Here is a 26043-nt window from a genome sequence, read left to right as displayed (position 1 = left end):
CAGCAGCTGTAGCCGAGCCCCTCAGCCTGGAGGTGAGTCGCTACCAACGGCGTATTGCGAACCTTCGGCTTTCCAGCAAAACCCACGAGCTCCAGGGCCGCGTAACGCGCACGGCGCCTGGAGAAGGCGGGACGGGGTGGGGCGGGCTGGAGGCGCGGGGCCGCCTGGGAGGCCGCGGCCATGGCGTTCTCGGCGGAGGCGCTGCGGAAGCAGCTGGGCAAGGTGCGGGACGGGGCGCGCGGGGCCGGGAGGGGTTCGGCACGGCGCTACGGCGGTCCTCGGTTGGGAAAAGCGAAAGGGGAAGGCGGGGCCGCCGAGACGAAACGTTTCTGTCTGGGTTTTTGTCTCCCGCTCCCAGTACAAGTTCAGAGACCTGACCGTAGAGGAAGTGACGGCTGTCAGCAGGGCGCACCCGAACTTCTCCTTCTCCATGAACACTTACAGTAAGGAGGGATGCGCTACTCTGAGGGGAGAGTGGGCTCTTGCCTGCCCGGCTCTGTGGGGAAACACCAGTGACTGCGGGGCAGGGTGGGATTCTGTACTGTCTGTGCCAAGAGTGATGCTTCTGGTTTCTAGGGACACATTTGGATAAGGGGGAATGGTCTTAAACTGAGGCAAGGGAGGTTTAGGTTAGATTTTAGGAGGAAGTTTTTCACACAGAGGGTGGTGAATCCCTGGAACAGGTTGCCCAAGGAGGCTGTGGATGCCCCATCCCTGGAGGCATTCAAGGCCAGGCTGGATGTGGCTCTGGGCAGCCTGGTCTGCTGGTTGGCGACTCTGCACATAGCAGGGGGTTGGAACTAGATGATCATTGTGGTCCTTTTCAACCCAGGCCATTCTATGGTTCTGTGATTAGGAGTGTATTGTTGTCATTCTGCATTAGGATTGTTTGTTTGTTTTAATTTCAGCCTTCAAGGATGGATCCCAGAAAGACCTCCTGAATTTCAGTGGCACTGTCCCAGTGAAATATGGTAGGAGTTGCTGTGTACGGTTTCCTTACCTGCTGTGCATCCCAGCGACACACTGTGGAGAGCCTGAGAAAGAGGCATGGCTGAAGTGGCAGCAGTGGCCTTTCTCCTCTGGGAGTCAGGCTGGAGAAAAGGGGAGAAGGGAGGGTGCTGCACCTCATTTCCAGCAACTAGTGGGAATTAAGCTTGCTCCTAAATGTGCTGTAAATGAAGTGGAACGGCAGATTCCAACATGCCAGCTATGCCTCTGAATTATTAGATGAGGCTGTGCTAAGCTTACATGTATGAGATGAGGCATCCTTTCTCATTTTGGGTGTGCTCAGGGCTAATTTACACACGCTAGGATCAAATACTCGAGAATGTGAATACAGGTCTGCAAATTGTGCCTTTGGGGATTTGGTATAACCTGTGCTGCTCTTTGAACTGCTTCTTCATTAAAAGTGGCTTAGGATTTTGCCTGAATTGGCAGAAGCCATTTCTATTCTTTATGTACATATAGATACTGAAATAAGGTGCTATGAGACAGGTCAAGGTCAGGCAGGATGGGGCTCTGAGCAGCTGATGTAGTGTAGGTGTCTCTGGTCATTGCAGAGGAGTTGGACCAGGCAACTTTTAAGGTTTCTTCCAACTCAAGCCATTCTATGATTCAAGTCAAGTAAACACTTTATTTTAAAAAAGTCACGTAGCGTGAGACAGTGTAGTCAAACATTTTGGTTCCAATGGAGATTGCTTGAATTTTGAAAGCCCTACACGTGTATGGAGAGTGCTTAAAAAGAACTAATAAGTATTTATTTCTGAACTTAAAGCCTTTGAAGCTGAGTTAAAGCTCTTAATAGATCCCTCTTTGTATCGGTTATCGTGAGTTCTTAAAAAATAAAAATAAATAAAAGATTGCAGCAAGAAGTTTATTTGCCTATAGAACTGGTCATGTTGGCTGATAAAATGCCAGTGGAAAAACAACAAGAGGAAAAATTCCTGTGTTAATTACAACTAATCGGTGATGCTCCAAGATGATTCAGACAAGTCTGCTTTTGTCAACCAGCCTAAGTGACATAAATGCTTTAAGTGCAAATCAGGACATTTATTTGTCTGGCTTCTTTTCTCTTTGTTATTATGAAATGCACACAGACCTGTTTCTTGGCGTTTCTTCTCAGTGCGGAAGCTTGTAATGGCTTTTGGTTTACATTGAACAGGTAACTCCTATAATATACCCATTCGTCTGTGGATTTTGGACTCTCATCCCTTTGCTCCTCCCATTTGCTTCCTGAAGCCGACTGCCAACATGGGCATTGCAGTGGGGAAGCATGTGGATGCTCACGGCAGGATTTATTTGCCCTATCTGCAGAACTGGAGCCATGTAAGAGGAGGGAGATGTCTGGGAATAATGCACAATGCTACATGGAGAGCAGTGCAGAGCAGTGGGTCTGGTTGGAGCTTTTTGTATTTTGCATTGCTTGTTAAATATGGAATGCTTATGCTAAGAGAAGTGATATTACACCTCATAAAATTACAGCTTTCAGCCCATCCAAAGGGTTTACAAGGAAGATTATAGGTGATCGTAAGGAAAACTCTTTTCAGCTGGGAAAAAAATAGGGGGATTGTCTCTGTTACTTTTGGGCCTTTTGGCTCTTTTCCCCCATATTGCAGTGAATAATGAATAGCATACCTGACAAACGGAGTATCTCCAGTTAAGTTCCACAGAAATTCCTATCTTTTGGGGATGTCTCTTCTGACTATAACATTATGAATGGATGGAGATTGAAAACCCACTGCTGTTTCTAAATGATTTTATGTTCTCCATCTAGATAACGTACTTAAATGCAACTGTCAGGCCCACGGTGGTGATTTACTGAAAGCTGGTTTTCTAAAAATGATGAGAGGTATTTTTCCTGATTATTATAGAAATTCCCATGGATGGGAATTGCTTTTATTGCTTTAACTTCTACTGACTTGACAGTGTGTTTGCTCCAAGTACCAAACGATATGAAAGAGCTCCTCAACAGTTTTGTCTTCTTCCTATATTTCAGCCTAAATCAACTATCATTGGATTAATCAAGGAAATGATTGCAAAATTTGAGGAGGAGCTGCCTTTGTATTCACTGTCATCTTCTGATGCAGACAGGCAATCAGAACTTCTCTCCTACATCGCAAGGATTACTGAAGGTGCAGATGTCTTCATATATTTGTAGTTCTAAGGCAACGTATGTTTTATTTATTACTTGATATCATAAGGATCACAGAATGGCCAGGGTTGGAAGGGACCTCAAGGATCGTGAATGCCCACTCCCCCTCATCACATGCAGGGCCACCAACCTCCACTTTTAATACCAGACCGGGCTGCCCAGGGCCCCATCCAACCTGGCCTTGAACACCTCCAGGGACGGGGCATCCACAGCCTCTCTGGGCAGCCTGTTCAGCATCTCACCACTCTCTCTGTAAAGAACTTCCTCCTGACATAAAAGCCTACCTAATGTTAGTAACTGAATCTTTGTGCATGCAATACATATGTCCAATTAATCTTCATATTTCTGTTACAAATCTCCATGAATTGTATGAGAATTGTTGCGTTATCGGACTTGACCACTGTTTTGAAGAGGTTTGTGTTTTGTGATGCGACCCTTTGTAAAGCATCAGTAGCTGTATTGATGTAGTATGGATCAGCACTTAAGTTTGTGTTTCCCTTTTAACTATAGGAGAGACTGACATAAAATCAAAGAGTAAAATGGGTGGAGTGAAAAACGGAGGGTGCTTTAACAAAGTGACTGTGGTTGGAGCTGGAGATCTCGGCATTGCATGTGTGCTGGCGGTTGCAGCAAAGGTATGTAATTAATGTAAGTCACTGTACACCTGATTAATTAATACAGGGCCTTCCAGTCTAGTTCTTAGTGTCTGATACAGAAGTAGCTCAGCACTTTTAACGTTGTTGCCACTGCCTATATCATTTGCTTCTTCTGTCCTGTTAATTTATGGACACACAGAAGTGTTAGTTTCTGCTATGCTTTCTCATTCTGCTTTTGTAAATACAGACAGATAAACTAGGAATGCTCTTATTATGAAAATCCATAATTAAGAGTTCATTGCCTAAGCTGTAGCTTGTTGGAACTTACTGTACACACAGTGCAACAAACACTGTTTTGAACTGGAGAAATATATTTTTATAGTTCCCCACCACTGGCAGGAACAAGTTAGGTTTTATTGTTGATCTGTATTGTTTTTACTCATATAGGGTGTTGCTGACAAGGTGGTTCTTCTGGATCTTTCTGAAGGTGCAGCAAAAGGAGGAACCATGGATTTGGAGATCTTTGCTTTGCCAAACGTAGAGATCAGCAAAGGTGCTGGCTGTCATTGCTAGAGTGGGAGCTGATGCTGTAGTGTGTGTGCCTGTGTTTGTCTCAGTGAGAACGGGGCACCCTGGGTGCTATAGAAGCTCTAGTATACAAGGCATGTTTCTAAAAGGGTGTTATCTTTTCATAGCTTCTTGCTTTTTTGTATCTTCCTGTGGAAAAACTGGTAAGGGAGGACTCAGTAAAGCTTGAAATGCTTCTGTTTCAGGCTTTGTTGTTGATAGAGTTAGAAGTATCTGAGCCTGCTTCTGGGTTAAAAGGCTTTTTCTGAATTTGGACACATGCAGAAATGTAGAAAAACAATCTAGTGCATCAGTGTCACTGCTGCAGTGGGCAAGGTGAGGAGAGGTATGTATGTAGGGAGTTAGACCTAGCCCTGACAGCAGTGTTGGAAAGACTGATAAATAATGTGAGTTTCAAAGTACTACCTTCCTCAACTGATGTTTGTTAAACATCAGTTTATGACCAGTGGTTAATTCTTAATCATTATCATTATGTATTCAATAAATTAATTCTTAACCCATCCCTGGAAGCGTTCAAAAGACATGTGGATGTGTCACTAAGGGACATGTTTTCGTGATGGGACTCTGGGTCGGATGGATGGCTGGACCTCGTGGTCTTGAAGGTCTGTTCCAGACCAGATGATTCTGTGAGCTGGTTGTCAATTAGCTGCTAGTGTACAGTTCAGCAGAATCAATAATCATGTCCCCATACTTAGTGGTGATGAGTACAGTCCTTGATAAGCTTAGTTGCAGAGGCTGAGATGGTAAAAAAAGCTCTTCTACAATAGAAGATGGAAGCGAATAGAATGACCTTTTTCATCCTCACTTCTTGTTTGTCCACGGTGCTTTTTCATGCTTCAGACCTTCTGCAAGACAAGAAGTGAGGCTTTCATGGGCCTCTAACGTAGTTTATCTCAGTTTCCCATTCCACCAGGTATTCTACTTGATTGTTCAGTTTCCACCTGGCACTGCGGGTTCTACGTCCTTTGATCTTATCTTGCAAATTGTGATGCTTGTGCATTCTTTTCCTAAGCTCTCCTTGTGTAACCATGGCACAAATTTCTGTTTATGTTTTTGTCATTACGTATTAAATATTTATATGTAGCTGTGATATAGCAAGCTCCTATGTTGTTGAAATGAAGTCTCTGCCTTTCTTTTTTAAGTTGGAGAAGTTGGAGTAAAAATGAAGGATCTTTTCTGTAAATGTATTTTTTGCTCCCTTGCTGAGAAAATTAAGATGGGAAACTTGTGTCAGAACTGTTTTCTGATCTGTGCTCTGTCATCTTGGCCAAGCTTCATTCTCTTCTGTCTGTCAACTAGAAGGTGGGAAAACTAGCTCTGTGGGAGAGCTGTTTACAGGTGCTGCAGAAGTGCTCCATGTTGCAGACAGGGAGCTGGAGGCAAGATAGGAAGGAAAGAATCCTCAACTTAAATTGGATGTTGCAGTTCAGCATTTAGAGTAGTGTTTTGGTTTTGCACTCGATACAATTACACACGTTCGTAAAACACATTTTCTTTATATTTTCAGATTTTTCAACTTCAACTGATTCAAAAGTTGTGGTGCTTACAGTGAACTCTCTGGGTAATGCTCAGACATACCTGGATGTCATACAGAGCAATGTGGATTTGTTCCGAGGAATTATCCCAGCAATATCGCACTACAGTCAGAACTCCGTGCTGCTTGTTGCTTCTCAGCCAGGTGTGTTGGCCCTTCACCTGATGTTCTGTCCCTGTGATGGCTTCTCTTTGGGCTGTTTAAAAAACACATTACTGTCGAATATGCACTCTTAGTCAGAAATTCTTGCTACTCTGAAAGATGTTTTCCTTTACAGCACTGAGCAGGACACAGTGTTTTTTTAACTGTTACCAAGATAAAAGAAAATAGTGTACTTTGATTTGTTTGAAAGGTATGTATTTCTGCATATTTCTGTATGTAGCTTAAATGTCACTGTATCTACAAGATTAGCAACCACTGACTGTTGTCTTGTCAGCTGTGAGTGTTTTTTTACATTTCTCCTGTGCAGTAAGGGTAGATGCATGTGTGTATGTGTTGTGTGTTCTGTGATGAAACTCATGGACTATATTGCAGCTATATTTTAAGGAAAAGTCTAAATCTGTGTGCTCAGTAATACTATGAAAAGAGAAAAGCAAAAATGCTCTTACAAGAGAAGTACACGTGAACCTATCTGTCCTTTAAACAGGCTGAAGGCATCCTTAGCCCTTTTCTGTTTTTCAGGTGCTTCTTAGCCTTCTTATATTTTAGACCTGTGAAAATGGGGAAAAGAGTTCTTGCCAAATGGGGATCGGGGAGGGGAACCACTGAGTGCATTAAATTTAGAAGTATGTGAGATTTGTGGTGAAGGGAAGCATAGTGACTCATCCTGAGGTTTCACTTGACTTCTCTGAAAACTTCATGTGGGCTGTGAGTTTCCTCCGTCATCTCCCCATCTGACTTGCTGTTTTGGTTTAAATAAACTGAAATATTCTCAAAAAATGCTTTTTCCTTTTCTAAAGTAAATGAGTTGCTCTGGAGTTACGTAACTCTGACTAACAGTTTGCAAATGGGCTGAATTTTGATCGATCCTTTATTGTCAACATCTTTTCTCTTTCGCATATAGTTGAAATTATGACATATGTATCATGGAAGCTGAGCGCATTTCCCAAAAGCAGAGTTATTGGAGTAGGTGGCAATCTGGATACTGAGAGATTTCAGTACATACTCACAAAGCTTTTGCAAGCAGAGACGCTGGGAAAAGATGCTTGGATTGTTGGTGAACAAGGGGAAGACAAAGGTAAAGTGATACTCATTATGAGTATTTAATGTCCCGACAGTACTTAACTAATGGTATTAATGACAGAGTGATTGAAAAACGTACTAAAGGTAGTAATGAGCAGGGTAGTGATTTTCACTAATAGTGGTTCTAAAGAATAAGATTCTGGTCTGTGCCCAAGCCTGTAGGCCTGGAGTTGTTGCAAAAGTGTTTTGCATTTGTCACTGTTTAAAAAAATATACGTATATAACCTCAAATATTTTGGTTTTGGTGCAGCAATGCAGATTAGAGGTATTGAAAGAGGAAGGAAGTGTGGTGTAAGATATGTTAGGCTACTGCTGATGTGACATTTTTTGCATAGCAATTCATTTTTAAGCAAGTGTCTTGGGAAGAGTGCTGCTATCATTTTATTTCTGCAATCTAGAGACCCTACATTTGGCTTGTTATGAGGAAAGGGAGGTTTGGAAGCTTCCTTTTTAATTAATTAATATCCTTTTTTTAATCTCTCCCCAGCCTTTTTCATCCTTATTTTAGTTGCTGCTTAGGTGTACACTTAATGCTGTGTTTGTTTCTGTCCAGTACCATCATGGACCAGCTCTAAGTCAGTTCTAAATGAAACAGAAACAATTGCTGCTCATGACTCCAGGGAAAAGGTGGCTAACAGGTAACTCTATAATAACTTTCACATTTTTCTTCATGCTTTAACACTTGGTTTGCAGTTTTTTGGTTTTTTTTGTTTTCTTTTCCTCAGTTCCTCACAAACAGGAGGAAGTTTGCTGTAAAATGTTCACACATTGAGTTTCCTGGAGCCCATAGGTGTGTGTGTCATTCATTTCCATGCAAGCGTATACACTTGATGTTCTTCTGCTTTAAATGATATTTTGCCCACAGTGATCCCTAAGGATGAGATGATGAGCTTTGTGGAAGATACACCAGAGTTTCAGAGTTGCCAGTTCAATTACAGATTGCATGCATTGAAAAGAAAAAGAGAGGCAAGCTTTCTAACACACTTCTCAGAGACTGTGTGAAAGCAATAAACTTCAAAGCTAGGGAGAAATTTGGATCAATTTACATGATTTAATTAGCCAGAAAAAAGAATTGTTACTACTCTGGGTAAAATATATATGAAGACATTCTTTTAGCAGTTCATTATTTTCTTATGTAATTTTTCAGAATGAAGAATCATGTTCTTATGTAGGCTTACCTGTCTATAAGGTTTCAACATATGAATCAAAACAGGATTAATTAAAATCTAAACATTCTATGTTTCCCCTTTTCCTGGTTTATTTAGAGCTGTGGAAGTTCTCAAGGGAAAAGGTCAGAGATCCTGGTCTGTTGGGCTCTCAGTTGCTGATTTAACTGACAGTATCCTGAAAGATAAAAGGAAGGTTCATTCTGTATCCACTCTTGCGAAGGTAATGTGTTATTAATATCTTCTGGTTGCCACTACAGTGGTGTGATTTACATTGGATGTGATAGTTAATTTGTATCAGCACAGACCTGCTGCATAAAGCAGCTGTTTGGAAGTAGCATTATGGTTACTGCTGTCTTCCAACAGGAGTTTTTTAATTCCAGTCCAGATGAAGTACAGATCAGTTGTTGCGTTAACCTGAAACCAACATTGGAAGTAGATTGTTTTCAAAACAAATAGAAGCATTTGGGGGAAAATGTGTTCATGTTTGCTGACCAGCTCCCCAGGAGCAGCTCAGTTTGGCAAATGAAGAGAAATGCGTCACAGTTTCCAAGTGTTCGGTGTATATTTTTCCAGGGGCCAAAAGAGTTCAGTATCACTTAGGAAAGTATCAAATGCATTTCCTGCCAGTACTTTATTTGACCAGCTTTGAAAGGTTTATCTGCTTTTGCATTCTTTAGATGATTAAGGTACATGTAATGTCATACAAGGTTTAGCCCACAGTTTTAAGTTCATCCAAAGAGGCTTCACTAAAGTTTTAAGGCATTTCAGAGGAGGGAAAAAAGTTATAGAAACCATTATTGGCTGCTTCTATGCCCCTCACGGTTCTCAGTGCAGGGAAATGGAGCGCAAAACTCTTCTTACTGTATCAATTATAACAGATATACTGCTAATTTCATCATTTTTTCAAGTCAAGTTTGTAATTGTCTACAAATGAAACACAAAAGTAGAGGAATGCCACGTCTCTTAAACTGTAGAGTAACTACAGAATGTAAAATTTCACATACAGCTCCTATAAAGAAACAAAACCTGTACTTGTAGTGGAAATGCTAAGTCACAGTTTGAAGCAGTGATTGAGCACCTGGTGGGAAGGCAGGGCCAACCCAGGGGAGCTCATGTGTATGCAGTGTGTCTGAGTGACCAGAAGGGGTGGAGCCAGGATCTGCCCCTTCCCAGACCTCTTTGAAGGGTTGGCTCTGCAGGGGAGGGCATCTCTTGCTGGAGATTCCTGCCTACCTGAGGCCTTCCAAAGGTAAGCAGCTCTTTTCCCTCCTTTCTGTATCCATGGTGCTGCATTTGGGCTCGTTTTCATTTGCTGTAGCCAAAGTCTTTGCCACCCTGCTATTATCATCCCATTATAGTGTGACAATATTGTTAGTGAATTATAGTGATGTAACTTTGGGAAAGTCTCTATAGAATGAATACATGATCAATATTTGAAAATTTTTCCTTGGATGATTTTGTTTGGCTGTATTGTAACAATCATTTTGCTCAGTCTCAGGAGAACTGATCGTACAAAAAGTAACACTGCTTGCTCTACCCAGAAAACTGTTTAAACTGTATCTTGTAGAATAAGCTTTGCCTGCATTGCAGAGGTCTGATATTTTTTGCATTGGGAAATAATTCTTGTGGCACCAAAGTTTTTTTTACCTGTGCAGTAATACTTTACTGTTGCTGTAATCTGTTGCACAGAATCTAAAATAATTGGAGATTTACAAAGTCATGCCATGTGAAGAAGTGTCCTTGCTTAGTTAAAATTAAGAAAGTTACTTCGTGCTTTTCAGGTAAGAACAGAGCAGAAATATGTGTTTGTGTGACAGTGTTCTTTGTGTGTTTTAGGGATTTTGCAGTATAAACAGTGAAGTATTCTTAAGCCTTCCATGTGTTCTTGGAACCAGTGGAGTAATTGAAACGATCACACTAGAAGAAGATCCGCTGGTACAAGAGAAACTGCAAAGCAGTGCAGGATCGATTCATGACCTTCAGCAGCAGCTGAAACTGTAAGCACAAAGGAAGCTACAGCATCTGCTCACACAAGTTGAAGCTTTGCTAGGCAGGAAGGGTTGCTTGGTGCGTACGTTTTTCTATGCAAAACAAATTTTTTTAACTTGCTTTCAAAAGTGTTTTCCTTACTTACTGTTGGTTGAAATAATTTAATACTGCACTGCCCGGTAGGAATGTCCCACTTGAAAAGTGCACTTTCGGTAGCCAAAATGGGCAGAGTGAAGTGCAAGAATACTTTGTCTAAGATCAGGTAACATTTGCCTGGTTCTTTTTCTTTGTATTCTGTTTTGTTTTTGCTGCTAATGATGGCTTGATTCTTGGGTTTTTCATAGCACTGTGCACCTCATTAGGACACAGCCTAGGACAAGAACTTATCCAGCACCTTGGAAGCTCTGGTGTGCAGAGCCAACAAGAGCTCCTCCTGGTTTCTGAGGGCTGGTATGGGCTTGCCCAGAATATGGTTGCAGGGCAGCAACCTATTGCAGGCAGTCTAATGTCAATGGACTCTATTCTTGCATATTACTATGGGGAAAGAAAATGTGAAAGCATGAAGTATTGCGTATGAATTTCTGTTGTATATTTACTGATATCTGAGTCTCTGTCATTGGGTGACTTGTTAGCTCTTATTTTCTAAGGGTGTTCAGAGCACGAAAGTATCTGCAGGTGTTGGTATGTCCCGTGCAGCAGCAGAATGGGTGCCCTTCCTGAAAGGAGAAGTGGGAATGGGCACCAGGCAGGGAATGAGGTCTGCCCATTGGGCAGCATGGAGGTGGCTGGAGTTCAAGCTCTGATCCAAAGCTACTTGCTGCCCGACTGAGGAGGAGAGGGTAGCTCCTTGAGGAGGCAACAGGATCTGTATCCTTCTGCAGGAAGGCCAAAGACACGATGGAAAAAGATGCAAATTCTTAGATGAAAAAGCACGTTTTTTTTTTTAAGGTGAGGAGCTTTCTGTGTTCTAAACTCTGGTGTGGTTGCACTGGTGAGAGAGCAGACTGCATTCAGCCCAGGTATAGATGAGCATCGGGCTGCAGAACCAGAGCAGCATGGGTGTCTCTGCTGCTATGTGCAGCATCAGCCTGTCATTCCCTGGGCGTGTGCTGAACTACGGCTTCTGAAATAGCAATGGAACCTCCAGAGAACAAGTAGAATACTTCTCAGAGCCAAAGATTATTCCTTCCTGCCTTCCACTTGTATCTACAAAGAGCCAGCGCTGCATAAACCAAGATTTTATATTGATAAAAATAGTGTAATTATATATATAATATATATATTACTATATACATATATAGTAATTGGGTAATTCAGGTGGGTTTTCAGTGAATGCTAAAGTTTCCTTTCTGGTGGGGCAGAATGGGTGCTAACAGCAGCTGTGTGACTTAAACACTACATTAAACAAGTGCCCAGTGCTGGGGCCGGACTTGAGTTTGTTTGTGTGTTTATTTCCCTCCGTTTGTTATCCCAGCGTGAACAGTCCAGGTGTTCGTGTTGGGGATTCTAGGTAATGGTTTTCATCCCCAAATGCCGCACGCCCTTTTTTAATCACTGACGAGCTGGCAGCAGCAGCAGCCGGCACTTCGTCCCGCCTCCAGAGGGGGCGCTGCCCCATGCGGGCAGGGCCGTAGTCGTACCGCGCCGTGCTGCCGGGCGGCGCTGTTCCCGCCCGGAAGTGCCATCAGTGCCAGGCGGAAGCGGGCTCGCGGCGCTGCCTGCGTTGGGGGGGCGGGCGGCAGCTGCCGCCATGGCGTTCTCGGAGAGCCAGCTGAAGAAAATGCTCGCCAAGGTAGGCGGCGGCCTGGCGCCTCGAGAGGCCCTTCCCTCTCCGCCGGACGCGGCCGGGAGGCGGAGTGCGGGCACGGGCTGCGGCGGGGCGGCGGAGGGGGGTGTTGTTTTCTAATGGGTGACGTTTGAGGAAACAAAACTCGCGGTGAGGTAAATGGCTGCTGGTCATCGAGGCGGTGCGAGCCGTGCGGTAGCGGTACGGTGTTAGTCAGCTGGAAACCGGGCCTCGTCCAGCAGATTGAAAACAAAATCCCTGTGGCCGGGTAGCTGCGAGGAGCCGTGGCTTTGGCTTGGGGGCGTTTGCTTTCTTACCGTTCAGTCGTATTGTTGGTACCGCCCAAAAGCGAGCTGTGGCAGGCTAAGGGCTGCTCGCGGTTGGAGGTCCTTTCCTCCACTTGGTCCTTCTGTCATCGGCTGGAGACTGAATGCTGATCGCAAACGTGGGGTAAGCAGGTGTGCGTCTTTGTACTCACCCGGCTTCCCTAAAGGAGTGGCTGAGGTGCGACATGCCATAAGGAGGTAAGGCAGTGCTGTGCCTTCTCTTCCCACTCCACCTCGTGCCCTTCTTAAACCACAAGTGGCATCTGGCTTCCTGTCAGCTCAGTGAAAAGGGGGGGGAACTTTTTGCACCTGATGGAAAAACGAAGTTACTATTTCACCACTTGCCTTCATTTTCCACGAGTAGTTACATGCTCTGTTCTATTGAGGGAAGCTTGGTGGTACTTCCTATAGGAATCCGTGTGTGTGTGATACAGCAAAAGGCCTTACTCTGAGTGAACACAAATATCAGCATTTGCCTGTTGGCTGATCCCGGACAGCTTCGACTCTCTGCTCTGTTTCCTGATAGGTAAAATGGGGAAGGTGTGTTTGCTGTCTGAGGCTTCAGGAGGAAAAAAACTGTGTTTAAATGAATCAATTGTAGTTATCTTTATAGAAGTCACCAGGGTGTTGCTCTTTCCAAAGAGGTTTTAACATTTCTTATACATCTCAGTTATTGGCTAAATGAACCCAGAAAAAGATTGTCTTGTAATGATCTACATTCCTCTGCTCTTGGAGAGTGTTAGAATTCATTTGTTTTGTTTGCAGTGCAAGCAGTGTTGGGTATCAGGCATCACCTTGTGCAGGGCCCTTTGTCTTCCTACCACGGCTGGTGGACTAGACAGTATCCCTTCCTTGAGCCACCTGATGGTTGTCTTCCTTGGAAATGCATTGAGTGTGGGCAGGGGGCTTCATTGTTAGGTTTTAGTGGTTATTAGCAAGAAGAAAGGCCACAAGGGTGAAGATCCACACCATGTGGTGAAACAGCTCTCTGCTAGCCAGGAGCATCTCCTCTTGTCTGTGGGTCATAGTTCTGAGACTTCAGGTCTGTGCTGAGATGAATGTAAGGGGATGAAACCAGTGTTTGTAGTATGGTCTCTTCTAATGTGTGCCTTGCATGATGCTGGTAACTAACTTCTGATAAATGCTTTGTCCCAAGCTTGCCTTTGCTTAAAATGCAATGTTGATTATGGCAGAATATGAATGAAATGTGATAACTTTCCCCAGAACTTGATCTGTGAACTCTTATTTAAGAATAAAAACATCCTAATACCTTGTTCAAGGTGTTAATGGAGTGTTTGGTTTGATTATGTAAAAAAAAAAAATAAAATAAAATCTCACTCAAAAGTAAGAGTGCTGAAGAATGCCCATCGGTAACTTCCATAAACAGAGGCTATTCTGTGAAACAAAAAGCAATTTACACTGCATCTTTAGGCTCTAATGACTTCTTTTCTCTTTTGTTTTCCAGTATAAGTACAGAGACCTAACTATACAGGAGACAAACAGTGTCATTTCTCAGTACAAGGACCTCAAACCTGTTATGGATTCATATGGTAAGGATTTGAGCAAGTTCTTCTTATCAGTTTCATTGTATAAGATGTATCTGATAGTTTTTGTGGAGAGTAGGGAGTTAAAGCTAGAATTTAGAATTTAAAGTTGTTCTTTTTGAACTTTGATGTCACTACTCTCCTGGAACAGACATTAATTTTCTGAAATAGACTCAGTAATACAGAAAGGTGCCAGGAGGTGGTATGTTTTTCCACCTCGTCAGCTTTTATTTGGTCACTCAGATATGTCCTATCGCTGAGAGCCCTGGAGATTGCTGATATCTTACAAGTTCAGATTTGCTGTGATGCAAAGATACATGTACAGTTCTGTCTGTTTTAAAAGTATTGTAAATTAATGTAAATACTTCACTAAAAATGAACAGTTGTGACAGTGCTTTAAAGTATGCAAGTTTGAATGAAGATTAAGAATTAAGAATAGCATTGAGCTGTAGCAAGAAGCTCATTTCTGTTACCTGTCTCTTCCAAAGCTGCCTTGGAAGATTTGAGCACAGAGCCAATAGCAGCTGGTTGGTAGGGTGAAATGAGAAAATTCATGTGTTACTTCAGCTGTAAAGAAGGAAGCAGTTTTATTTGCAGTAAAGGTAGTTTGTCAATAATTAGTAAACCATCTCTCAGGAATGTGTTACTCATAAGGAGTTATCTGACTATAGGCAACCATTTGCCAGGGAGATGTGCAAGAGCAGAACTTCTCAAGCTGTGTTGATACAGTGTGTATCTGTGTATGTGTACGTGTGTTCACACATGACTTCTGAAAATGTACATTAACAAGTAGACAGGCTATCACCTGAACAGAGATTGACACAGCAAATAGGTTTGTGTTCAAAATGCCCTCTGCTCCCTTTCAGTTTTTAACGACGGTTCATCTAGAGAGCTGATGAGCCTCAGTGGAACCATTCCTGTGCCTTACAGAGGTATGCCTTTATTATTAATATAGTCACTGTTATGCTTGTTATATTTATTGCTTGTTATATTTATTGTACGGAATCACGTGAAAAGCTGTGTATATTCGTAATGCTTCAGTTACACTACTTCAGTGATCACCATTTTTGTGAAAGCTTTCACTTGTCATGGTGTCATATTTTAAATATTTGTCTCTAGTTTTGTTATGGAACCAAACTGTAGTGCATATCACTGCTGCTCTGTGCTTGTGCAGCTCTCTAATTTCTGTTTATATTTCAGTACTCTTTTCGGTACTTTATGTATGCTTTAAACATCTGAATATAAAAGGACAGCACTCCTAAAATCTTCCAAATCATCTTTCTAGGTAACATATACAATATCCCCATTTGCTTGTGGCTGCTGGACACCTACCCTTTCAATCCCCCAATCTGTTTTGTTAAACCCACTAGCTCAATGACAATAAAAACTGGGAAGCATGTTGATGCTAATGGAAAGATATACCTTCCTTACCTGCATGAATGGAAATACGTAAGTAGAGGGAAATTCAGCTTGTTAATTTACTCTTTTAATTTCTTTTTTCAGATAGTTGTACCATCTGTAACAAGAAACATAACTCTCTTTTTCTGAGATACTAATCCAGATATTTTTTTCCTTTGAAACAACTGCTTGTTATTTTTAATATCTTAACATTCAGAATGCTGTGGGTTTTGTTGTCTGGTTAATTGTGCCTTTAGTGACAGCCCGTCTGATTGAACAGTGCAGCATAGGCTTCCTTGCCTAGTAGGGAGCTGACCTGAAGATAAGAATATTTACTATGAGACCAGAATGTTTACTGAAGGTGAACTACAAATTCTTTAATGCATCTCAGGGCTGAAATTGATCTCAGATTAAGATGAAGTGCTGTATGACTGCTTCAGGTAGACTTTGCTGGGGCTTTGAGTGTATTAATAACTAAATCCAGCAGTGCAGGCCTCAGACATTTTTGAAAGTTCACATTTTAGTTAAAAAGATGAAATGTGCTGACGGGGCCATAACTGTAGAATAGGCTTAGTTCTATCAAAAGTGATTGGGAGGAATAAATGTAATAAACGTGAGTGGTAGTTCAGCGTTTGCGTAGCATAAATAGCAATAAATACATGTATATGTGTGCGTGTGGAATGGTCCCATTCTGTTGTTACAGTCAGTAAAACCAGCTGTTAGCAGATGGCACCAACTTGCCATGTGTGTATCCTTGCAGCCCCAGTCAGACCTGCTGGAACTGATTCAAGTTATGATTGTGGTGTTTGCTGAGGAGCCTCCAGTCTTTTCTCGGCCCACTGTTTCAGCCAGCTACCCACCGTACCAGGCAACTGGCCCACCAACCAGTAAGTGCTCTGGGCTGCTGATTTATACAAATCCTCACTCTCCAGAGTGTGTACCAAAGGCTTTCTGCCTCAATGGTTGATAAATATCATTCTAAAATGGCTTTCTACATTGATGGATATTCACAAGTAGTTCACTTGTGCTGTACTTGAACTACTGGAAGAATTTGTGTGGAGGTGGGGGCAAAATTAATGCTTGTATTGGCGAGGGAGAGCCACAAACAAATAACCAAATGGGACCAAAGAGGAGTAACTAAATGGGACTGGTAGAGATAATTGGCTAAAGGTAAGTGCGTGGGGCTTTATGGCTTGTCTGGTGTTGTAAGAGCACCAGGTGATTCAATGAACAAGCTGTTGAGTTTTCCAAGAACAGCAGGTGTCACTACAAGTATAGTTTTGGTGGGGACTGTGACCTGTATGGTGCTTTAAGGAAGATGAGATCATCAGCTGAAACATCACTGCTTTGTTCTTTTGTAGTCAGTGAAGGCTGGTGTATTGGAAGTAACTTTAGAAACAGTGTTTCTGGATTTTACATGATTAATAGCTACTTGGTTTTACTAGTGTAGTCTTTTTTAAAAATCTATTTTATAAACAGTTTGTCTTAAGTTCTAGGTGCACTTTGAGAAATAAAAACCCTGAATCATTTGCAGTTTTAGAAGGTGAAAATAGCTAGGGAGACTTCAACAAAAATAAGAAAAAGGGGGGAAAAAAACACCTGTATTTGATGTAATGCTCCTATAATTACTACTAATCAGCAATAAATACATTGAAAATGCAGTTTTTATAATAGAATTGTCAGCTTTCTAAGAAGAAACATAAAATTGCTAAGGCATGTTTGTTGGTAAAAGTTTTTTAGAACTATTTAGATTTCTAAATGGAAGAAATCACTGAATAACATCGGGTTGTTAAACAGCTAACTGACTGTTACCCTTGTCTATTCTGAAGCTACTTAAATGTGCTTGTTATTTAATGAGCAGAGTAGAGAACAGTGGCTCATTGGGAAGGTTATCTTATTTTTCTCAGCTATTATCTAAAAACAGAGTCACGTCTGTCATCTTTTACGTGCCTCCTGTTTGCGTTCCCTTCCTGCAGATACTCTTCCTTAAGCAGGCATACTTCACTCAGTACAGTTACTGCTCTTTCAAATTCATATCTTAATAAATATTGTTCAGTATTTTGAAGCATAGTATCACAGCATAATGCTTCTCACTAGTGTGATCTTTGTATGTGGTAAAATTCTGAAAAGCAGAAATACATAAAATCATTATTTTATTTAGCTTCCTACGTGCCTGGCATGCCAGGAATATCTCCCTATCCACCAGGAAGCACTACAAACCCAAGGTAAGAGCCACTTTGAGGACTTCTCATCATCGCTGACATAATGGGGGGCTTCACTGAACAGCATCTAGTCTTATTTCTGTTCCATTTATTTATTTATTACCATGGATTTGGATCTTGGTGTTTATCATGTAATTGTCATGATAGCTGTTTGTGTAGAAGAGAGGACTGAACTCTTTGTTAATGACCAAGAGAAAGTTTGGGAAGATTTCGTTTTCTTAGTGTTGCTTACTTCAGTTATCATACAGCTGGGTAACAATTACATTTTGAAAAATGATTACCTAATTCCTGCATGTTCTCTTGATTCACTTACATAGTTAGTTTTATAAAGTGGTTGTGCTTATATGCTGTAGAAAGATACACATTCCTAAAAGTTGTTGTTGTTTTTTTTTCTTAACAGCATTGATAGCATTGGTTGGGTCATGAGCAACTCAAATAATTGAACAAAGCAGTGACTGGATTAAGATGAACCTTGATGTGCTTTGTTCTTGCCAGTACTAGGTCTTGTTTCATAGAGGTTAAAAACTGAAAATGAGTCCAAGAGAACTAACTCCTCAGAAATATAGTAGTGACTTCAATTATAGTTTGAAATAAACTGTTGCTTTCTGCAGTGTTCTTTGGAGATTAGAAGAGGAGCAGCTTGTGCATCAGCTCTGCCACTCAATATTAGCGTTCTTTCTTAGCAAATAGCATTCTTTCTTGACAAATAAATGCTGCCTGTTTTCTAGTTTGTACCTTTTTATTTAATTATGGACATCCTAATGTCCTGATTCTGTTAGGATAATATGAGGAGTTGCTGTAGTACATAACACTGTGGTATTGAAAAGCAAAGGAACTGTAAGCACTGGGAGCATGCTTTAAGGAGTGAAAAAGAGAGGTCGTGTGGCAGACATTTTCCTCCTAAGTGTACCTATTGGAAGTGCTCATGGTGTGTTCTGCATGCAGCATGTTCTCTTTTACTTGAAGCAGTTCAATCAAAGTCTCCTGTAAAATTTTCGTATAATGTTGAGAATTGTTAAGATTGAATGTTCTGTCAGTCTGTAGTTAAAACAATTTGGTTTGGGTACTTCTGGGTTTTAGAAGGGCAGTTTAGATATTGAAAGGCAGCCTGTTGAGAATTTGGAATGATCTACGTGATTGACCAGCAAATAAGTAGGTAGGGCTTCAGCTAAAATGATATGATCATACATTGTATCAGAACTACAAGTTGTGAGAGATGTTAATGGGGACAGGAAAAGAGTGTAATTCGGCCTGTAGTTTAAACGTGATATGAATAAATATTTAACATGGTGACATGGATCAAGTTTTACTAGTAATTAAATAACTTCAGCCTGTGTTTCTTTGTCAAAGCAGCTTCCCGAACTATCCTTACCCAGCTGGTGTTCCATTCCCACCTACCACTAATGTTCCATACTATCCTTCTCAGCCCCCTGTGACTACTGTTGGTGAGTAACTATTTCATCAAAGCAAAGCTTCCCACTGTAATTGATGCATAAAGAGCACCAGTGAGAAAAGGAATTTATTGTTCTTAAATCCAGCCTTCCAAAATATTGACTTTTTTTTTTTCAATGGGGAAGAAGATGTCTTCTTCTGGGTGACACTTATGTTCTTCGTATTTTTTTCACTCAGGAACCCATAAAATTCCTGATTATGTGCAGTGCACTGTCTGCTCTATGAATATGTTGAAAAACTGTGTATATAAGCAACCGAAGGGTTTTTTTTTCCTTTCACTCTTAAACTGTAGGTGACTTTTGATTGTCTGTACTGCTCTTTGTTGTCTTCCTTTTAAAACGCTTTTGTCTTCACTTAATTGTCTATGGGACTTGCTTTATTTACTCATTATTTATACTTTATTTTGAAAGTCCTGAAGCTGAGATTTTCAGTGCATATTTGGTAGGCCTTTTACCTAGGTCTATTGCTTTCTGCCTCTTTGCTGTTGCTCCTTGTTTTACTTTCTTCTTACCTCCTGTCAGCAGTGAAACCAAGAGCATTGATTCATATTTTCCCATTCTGCTGCTCAGTCATCCTGTACTAGCAAAATACACTAGCATTGTTTCTGGGGTGGCCAGGAGGTGATTGTCCCCCTCTACTCTGCTCTTGTGAGGCCCCATCTGGAGTACTGCATCCAGATCTGGAGCCCCCAGTACAAGAAAGACAGGGAGCTGTTGGAGAGGGTCCAGAGGAGGGGCCACAAAGATGATCAGGGGACTGGAGCACCTCCCCTACGAGGACAAGCTGAGGGAGCTGGGCTTGTTCAGCCTGGAGAAAAGAAGGCAGTGGGGTGACCTCATTGCTGCCTTTCAGTACCTAAAGGGAGCCTACAAACAGGAGGGGAATCAACTCTTCGAAAGGGTTGATAACAGCAGGACAAGGGGAAATGGTTTTAAGTAGAGGGAAGGAAGATTTAGGTTGGATGTCAGGGGAAAATTCTTTACTAGGAGAGTGGTGAGGTGCTGGAACAGGCTGCCCAGAGAGGTTGTGGATGCCCCGTCCATCCCTGGAGACATTCAAGGCCAGGTTGGATGGGGCCCTGGGCAGCCTGGTCTAATATTAAACGTGGAGGTTGGCGGCCCTGCATGTGGCGGGGGTTGGAGATTCATGATCCTTGAGGTCCCCTCCAACCCTGGCCGTTCTGTGATTCTGCTCTGTCTCATTTCTAATATGGATATGTGTGATGGATAGGGAACCACTGGAAAGTGTTCTCTAGTAGGAAGGTGCATAACTTTGCAATTGGACAGTTCTTTTGAAACAGTTGCATGGTAAGGACACAGACATTTGTGTCTTTTTTCAGAGTATAAGGTGTTTATAATCTCTTGCTCTGTAATTTAAAAGAATATTCACAGGTTTGTAATTTCATGTGTGAACTCCCAGTTATTTATATATGCTCTTCCCCCTTGAAGTTTTAGTTTGCCTTGGGAACAAAGCAAGCTCATAGATTGGCAAAGGAAGGGGAATGCTTTAGTTTTACTCTTAACAATACTTGAGGAATTGTTGTGTTACAGAATTTGGAAACTACAAGAAATGATCATTCTTATTTTTTGTGCCTGATCCCATCCTTCATGTCCATGTTCTTTCAGATTTGTGTATTACAGAAGCGTTCTCTGAAAGTCATTTCAGCTGTCGTTTCCACTCTGACATGAGTTGTGGCTACCACACAACCTACAAGAAAGCCAAGTATTGCTCACTGTTGTGGGGTCGTTTGGTCCTTGAGGATTGATAGTCCATGCAGGCTCTCATTGTCAGACATACAGAAAAGTGTTGGGAACCTTTCTAGGGAACGTTGGCTTTCCACAGTGTCTCTCTCTGAAAACAAATCCTGTTTTGCTTTTGTGTGTAAAGAGTTAATTTAAAATAGATGTCACATTTTATTTATTTTCTTCCTTTTCATTCTCAGTGAAGATGAAGAGGGGTGGAGTATATGCCAGGTATTACAGAGTACTTCAGAAGTCCTCTGTTAGGTCATCTGGTACCATGTTGTAATGCCAGATTTTGTAGTAGCAATTTAACACAAGTCAGATTCACTAGATGCAGCTAACTAAGATGTAGCAGGTGCATGACTGTGGTTTATCCCACACTAGATGAAATGTGGAGATGTCTCTATAGTCATCCAGTGTATTTACAGTGAACTTATTTTCCTTGAAACTGCAAATGTTTCTTTCCTATTCAGATATATATATTTTTTTCCCTATGGTTTACTGTGCCAGTTTATTGGGAGCTTACAGGGAGCTACAACTTGCAAAGCTGTATATATGGTGCCGGAGTGTTTCCTTCAGTGAGCTTATTTTGAGTTGGACAAAAATACTCAGACTTGCTTCAGTTTTAAAATTATTTTTTTCAAATAGTTTTTTTTCTCATTCAGTTCGGTTGTGTGCCACTAATGATCTGATTCAGATACGAGTCTGATTCTCTAAGGTCAGTTCTGAAACCAGACTCTGCCTGGTAAAGGTTAAGGGTTTCAGTGCTCTCTGGATTTACTGGCTCTCTGCCATAAAGTCTTCCCCAAGCTGCACTAATTATGGAAGTGGCAGAAAATGCTAAGGGTTCATGCTCTTTAGGAAGATATATAAAATCTAACTGATGATCCATGTGCAAAGACCTTTTTCTGGTCTGTCGGCACTTACATGTGAACTTTAATCATTAGTTGTGTTGTGATTTTTTTCTGTCCTGCTTTAATGACGAAGTGAACTTTGCATAAAATATCCACGAGTGAGAGAGACTGGGGAGGACAAAAAGAAGTAGAATTGATTGATGGTTCTGGCATAGAGAATAATTCATTAGATAAATTAAACAGTAGCTGAATTCATGCTAATGCTGTTCTTAAAGTGAAATCAGACCTTTTTGTTTGGATTAGGAAGATGTATGTTTACAATTGGCTGCCTTACAGTTACAGTCCTAAACTGTGAATGAACTCTTTATCCCTCATGGTTTAAGTTTGGCTTGATTTAAGTTTTACTTGCCAGTGCACAAAATGCTGTTCTTTACTCCTTTCCATAAGAAGTAGTGGTGCTAAATTCTTGAGTTTATACGTGTGGTGCAGTTTGACAGCTTCTGCTGCTGATTCTGATACTTGACCAAATGCTAAAAATGGTCATGTTGACTGGCAGCAGGTTGAACTGCTTAAGCCAGAACTGTAGAGCAGGTCAACTCTTGTGCCATTTGTATTTTCACGAGCCTATCTTTGCAGTACTTTATTTATTCAGTCTCTTTTCTCAGTAGTAGTTCATTTTAGCTTTAAGAAATTACACATGTGCTGGTACAATTTGTATGTAAGAAGTAGTAACATTAGTAATTGTCAACATGTGATGCTTTCTTAATTTTCAGAAGAAATTGGTGGTTAGTAAGCACAATGTAAATTTTCTCATAGTAACTCTTGTTAGTTGCATAGATTTATTTTCCCAAATACATGGCTTTATGTAAGCTTTGTGTGCTAGAAAGCATATAGGGATAATATAAGAGGCGTAGGGAATAAAGATGGATTTATGCAGTCTTGTTCTGTTCAGCAGTGGAGATCCAAAAAATTCCTTGGATGTTATAAGGATTCTCTGAGGTGTGTGGTCTTGTTGAAGTTTTGTGTACACTGCTCTTTCCAAACTGGCTTTGTACTGAAGCTGGTGCAGATCTGAGAGTTAATTGTGTGCTGGTGAATTTTCTTGCACAGGACCCAGCAGAGATGGAACAATCAGTGAAGACACCATTAGAGCTTCCCTTATTTCAGCAGTCAGTGATAAACTGAGATGGCGGATGAAAGAAGAAATGGATCGTGCTCAAGCTGAACTCAATGCCTTGAAGCGCACGGAAGAGGACCTGAAGAAAGGACACCAGAAACTGGAAGAGATGGTAACTCGTCTGGATCAAGAAGTGGTAAGCTGAGTTGAAACGCTGATCTGTATCAGCATGAGAGTGTATTGCTTTTGAAGTGTGTATTTTCTTTCCAAATTGAGGTGCATGTGTTTAGACAGATGAAAGATGGAAATCCCAGTGATCCTAAGATGCACTGTCTGATGTCTTAGAAATGTTACTGTAGCAGGGGAACAGCATCAGTGCTTTCCCCCCCCCAGATGATAAGTGGTATAGGAGTACTTACTCACTTTGTCATTTTCTAGCTAATAGTGCGTGACAGTAGTGATGGAGAACATTTCAGTGTCATGCTGCAGACACACTGATTTTAGTCACAGCTTCCTTTGTAACTTCAGATTTTTTCTAAACAAGAACCTTTGCTATTCCTCGTGCTCAGAAATGGCTGCAGAGTTTTTTTCATGAAGGCCTAACTGCCACATCCTGTGTCTGCTCCTTGCATTACTGCTTGGGGTAAGGTTTTGGGACTGATGACCAGTTTCTGAAACAATCAGCTTCATGTTCAAATTCTGTGTGTTTTTTTTTTTTTAAGTGACTATTTGCAATTATGAATGAGGAACAAAGAACAGGAAGTACCATTGTGTCGTGTAAATCCATGATGTGACCACAGTAAATGCAGCGTGTAATTGGGGAAATGAGGGACATAATAGAACTGTTGATATGTGACAAAAAGGCAAAAATGTACGAGCTGCCTTCCATATAAGACATGACTAAATCAGTTAGGACTTCTTGCTCCAAAACATACACCTCAAAAGAAACCCTTTTTTTTCCACTTTGCTTTTATTACTTTAGTTAGTTTAAACCATCGTTCTTCCTGATGTGGTATCTTCAAAATACTCAGACTGCTAGCATGCCTTCTTTAAAATGGTAAATGGCAATAGATTGGCATTATAATCTAAAAGAGCATTTACTTTTTCGATGGTAGAATCTCAAATCTGTAAGTTGCTAGCTCGTTCTTTTACGAAAGTCATGATGAAGGTGAATATAGAAGTAAAAAGAATCAAGTAGTGTTTCTAAAACTCTTCATAGTTCTGAAGTCATCTTGGCAGAAGCAGGTATTCAGCTCTTGAGAGTTCAGAAATAAACATCTTCAATGTTTTTAGGCTGAAGTTGACAAGAACATCGAACTTCTCAAAAAGAAGGATGAGGAGCTCAGTTCTGCCTTGGAGAAAATGGAAAGTCAATCAGAAAATAACGACATAGATGAAGTTATCATTCCTACAGCACCACTTTACAAGCAGATCCTGAACTTGTATGCAGAGGAAAATGCAATTGAAGACACCATCTTTTATCTTGGGGAAGCATTGAGGCGTGGAGTGATAGATTTAGATGTCTTTTTAAAGGTAGGCTTCTTGAGATATTCTTAATATGTGCACTTTAAATGTGTGTAAGTACTTTGAACTCTTATGTTCAGCTTTTTGATGTTAATGATGTCCTTGCTGAAGAAATACAGTAAGTGCATATAGGTTGAAACATGAGTCTCAAAAGAATATCAGGATTAGGATGGGCTAATTTAAAAGCATTATAGATATATAGAGGTTATTTACTATTAATGTCAGTATACACTTTCCTTTGGTCTGAGCTACTGATTGTGGAGAAACCAGTCTTAAAGGTGACTAGAGAACTGTCAGCTTTCCACTTGCAGTGTGTTGATGCCATTCTTGCAGCAGGCACTGGAGTGTTAGGCTCACAGAAGAAAAAGAAGAGCTGTTCTTGTGAAGCCCACGCGTTTTGCACCTTTAGTAAAGAACTTAGGTCACTTATTCCTTTTCTCTGTTTTTCTTAATGCTTAGAGTTTTCTTTCATATCTATTTCTATTTTGAACTTCTGAATTTATTAAGAACACTTAACATGGAGACTAGAACTTCATAAAATGTCCTAGTAACTAGTGTAGCCATTGGATGTGGAAGGATCAGTGTGTCGAAGTGTAACACTCTTCACTTGGTCCCCTGGCCAAGAGTGGTAACCAGAGTTGCCAGTCAGGTCCCTTTCTAACAGGTGAGATTCCACCTCATTTCCACTTAGGTTTGCTTTAAACATTCAGTGGACGGCGTCCTAAGTAGAGACATACTTTGTTTTTATGTAGCTTGCTAATTCTGTTTAGCTTCTATTAAAGGAAATGATACTATGGGAATTGTATTTGTCTTTTGATTCACCTTAGAATACATATGACTTCTCTGATAGGAATGTGAGGATCTGATTATTAAAATTATAAAAATACACTATAGTGATTGTATATGGTAGCAAGTCATTCTAAGCCAAGAAAAAGCCATTTAATGAACCAACACATTTAATATTCCCCCAAAACAGACATCTCATTGGGTCATGCTTTCAAAACTTGGATCGCTATAGAGTTACCATTTTTACCAGCCAGCTCTTCTTATTATTTCTTTGCAGCATGTACGTCTTCTGTCTCGCAAGCAGTTCCAGCTGAGAGCATTAATGCAGAAAGCAAGGAAGACTGCTGGACTCAGTGATCTCTACTAAACTCTCAGACTTTAACTGGGAAGTTAGATTTACTTGTGAAGCAGCCATTTTCTTGATCTTTCTCTTAATCAGTAGGTGCCCAGAATAAGTTATTGCATCATTCAACTGTAAAATATTTTGAATCAATAATATATTTTCTTTTTGGTAAATACTAGCTTTTATTAATGCACTTTCTATTTCCTGTAATCTTTGTGCTGGTGGACTTAAGCTGAATAAAACTTGTTGCATATTTTCTTCCTCTATAGAATTGTGTTGAATGCACTTTCTTTACAAACAGCCCTAGCTCATGTGGTATCAGCTTAACTATTCTTTCACTTTACTTACGATAGCTGGAAGATGTGCCAGTGTCCTGATTGAGAATAATTCACAGCTGGAGTTTGTAAGTAAACTCCCTTATGACAGATGAAAGCTGGAAACCTCAAAAATTCAAGGCACCGCTGTTTGATGTAGCTGCTGACATCCAATGATTGTTTTCCTAAGTAAGCTTAGCAATGGTTCTCATGTCTTGCCTTGTTCTACCCTCAGGTTATGGCCATTGTAGAGTGTATCATACAGTACCTTAGAAGCCTTAATGTTTTGTTGTTGTTTTTTCTGAAAAAGAATGCTAGGAAAAACAAAGACCTCTGCATTTGTTGATGTACTGCCTCCAAGGCCAA

At 41.0% G+C, this 26043-nt stretch overlaps 2 protein-coding genes across 5 annotated transcripts; both read left to right on the top strand.

The window, feature by feature from the left end:
* Positions 1–159: 159 nt before the first annotated feature.
* UEVLD (UEV and lactate/malate dehyrogenase domains) lies at positions 160–13931 on the top strand. Of its 4 annotated transcripts, none has more exons than XM_048948431.1 (13): positions 160–222; positions 359–443; positions 909–971; positions 2162–2325; positions 2996–3131; positions 3662–3786; positions 4195–4300; positions 5843–6013; positions 6933–7106; positions 7665–7749; positions 8377–8500; positions 10117–10277; positions 13847–13931. In XM_048948431.1, the coding sequence occupies exons 1-13, from the start codon at positions 181–183 to the stop codon at positions 13863–13865; spliced, it is 1455 nt and encodes a 484-aa protein (XP_048804388.1). In that variant the 5' UTR covers positions 160–180; the 3' UTR covers positions 13866–13931. The 4 variants fall into 4 exon arrangements, 2 of the variants coding, with proteins under 2 accessions (XP_048804388.1, XP_048804390.1); XR_007377698.1 differs by having other exon boundaries at positions 167–222; positions 10117–10347; XR_007377699.1 differs by lacking the exon at positions 13847–13931 and having other exon boundaries at positions 167–222; positions 8377–9529; positions 10117–10229.
* Positions 11931–25991, top strand: TSG101 (tumor susceptibility 101). Its single transcript, XM_048948454.1, has 10 exons — positions 11931–12061; positions 13847–13931; positions 14792–14857; positions 15211–15374; positions 16084–16210; positions 17485–17548; positions 18896–18990; positions 22704–22906; positions 24004–24243; positions 25298–25991. The coding sequence occupies exons 1-10, from the start codon at positions 12020–12022 to the stop codon at positions 25385–25387; spliced, it is 1176 nt and encodes a 391-aa protein (XP_048804411.1). The 5' UTR covers positions 11931–12019; the 3' UTR covers positions 25388–25991.
* Positions 25992–26043: the final 52 nt, after the last annotated feature.

Source organism: Lagopus muta, chromosome 6, assembly GCF_023343835.1.
Source record: "Lagopus muta isolate bLagMut1 chromosome 6, bLagMut1 primary, whole genome shotgun sequence".
NCBI lineage: Eukaryota > Metazoa > Chordata > Aves > Galliformes > Phasianidae > Lagopus > Lagopus muta.
The sequence above is the reverse complement of the archived record's forward strand: the minus strand, read 5'-3'. Positions and strand labels throughout refer to the sequence as shown.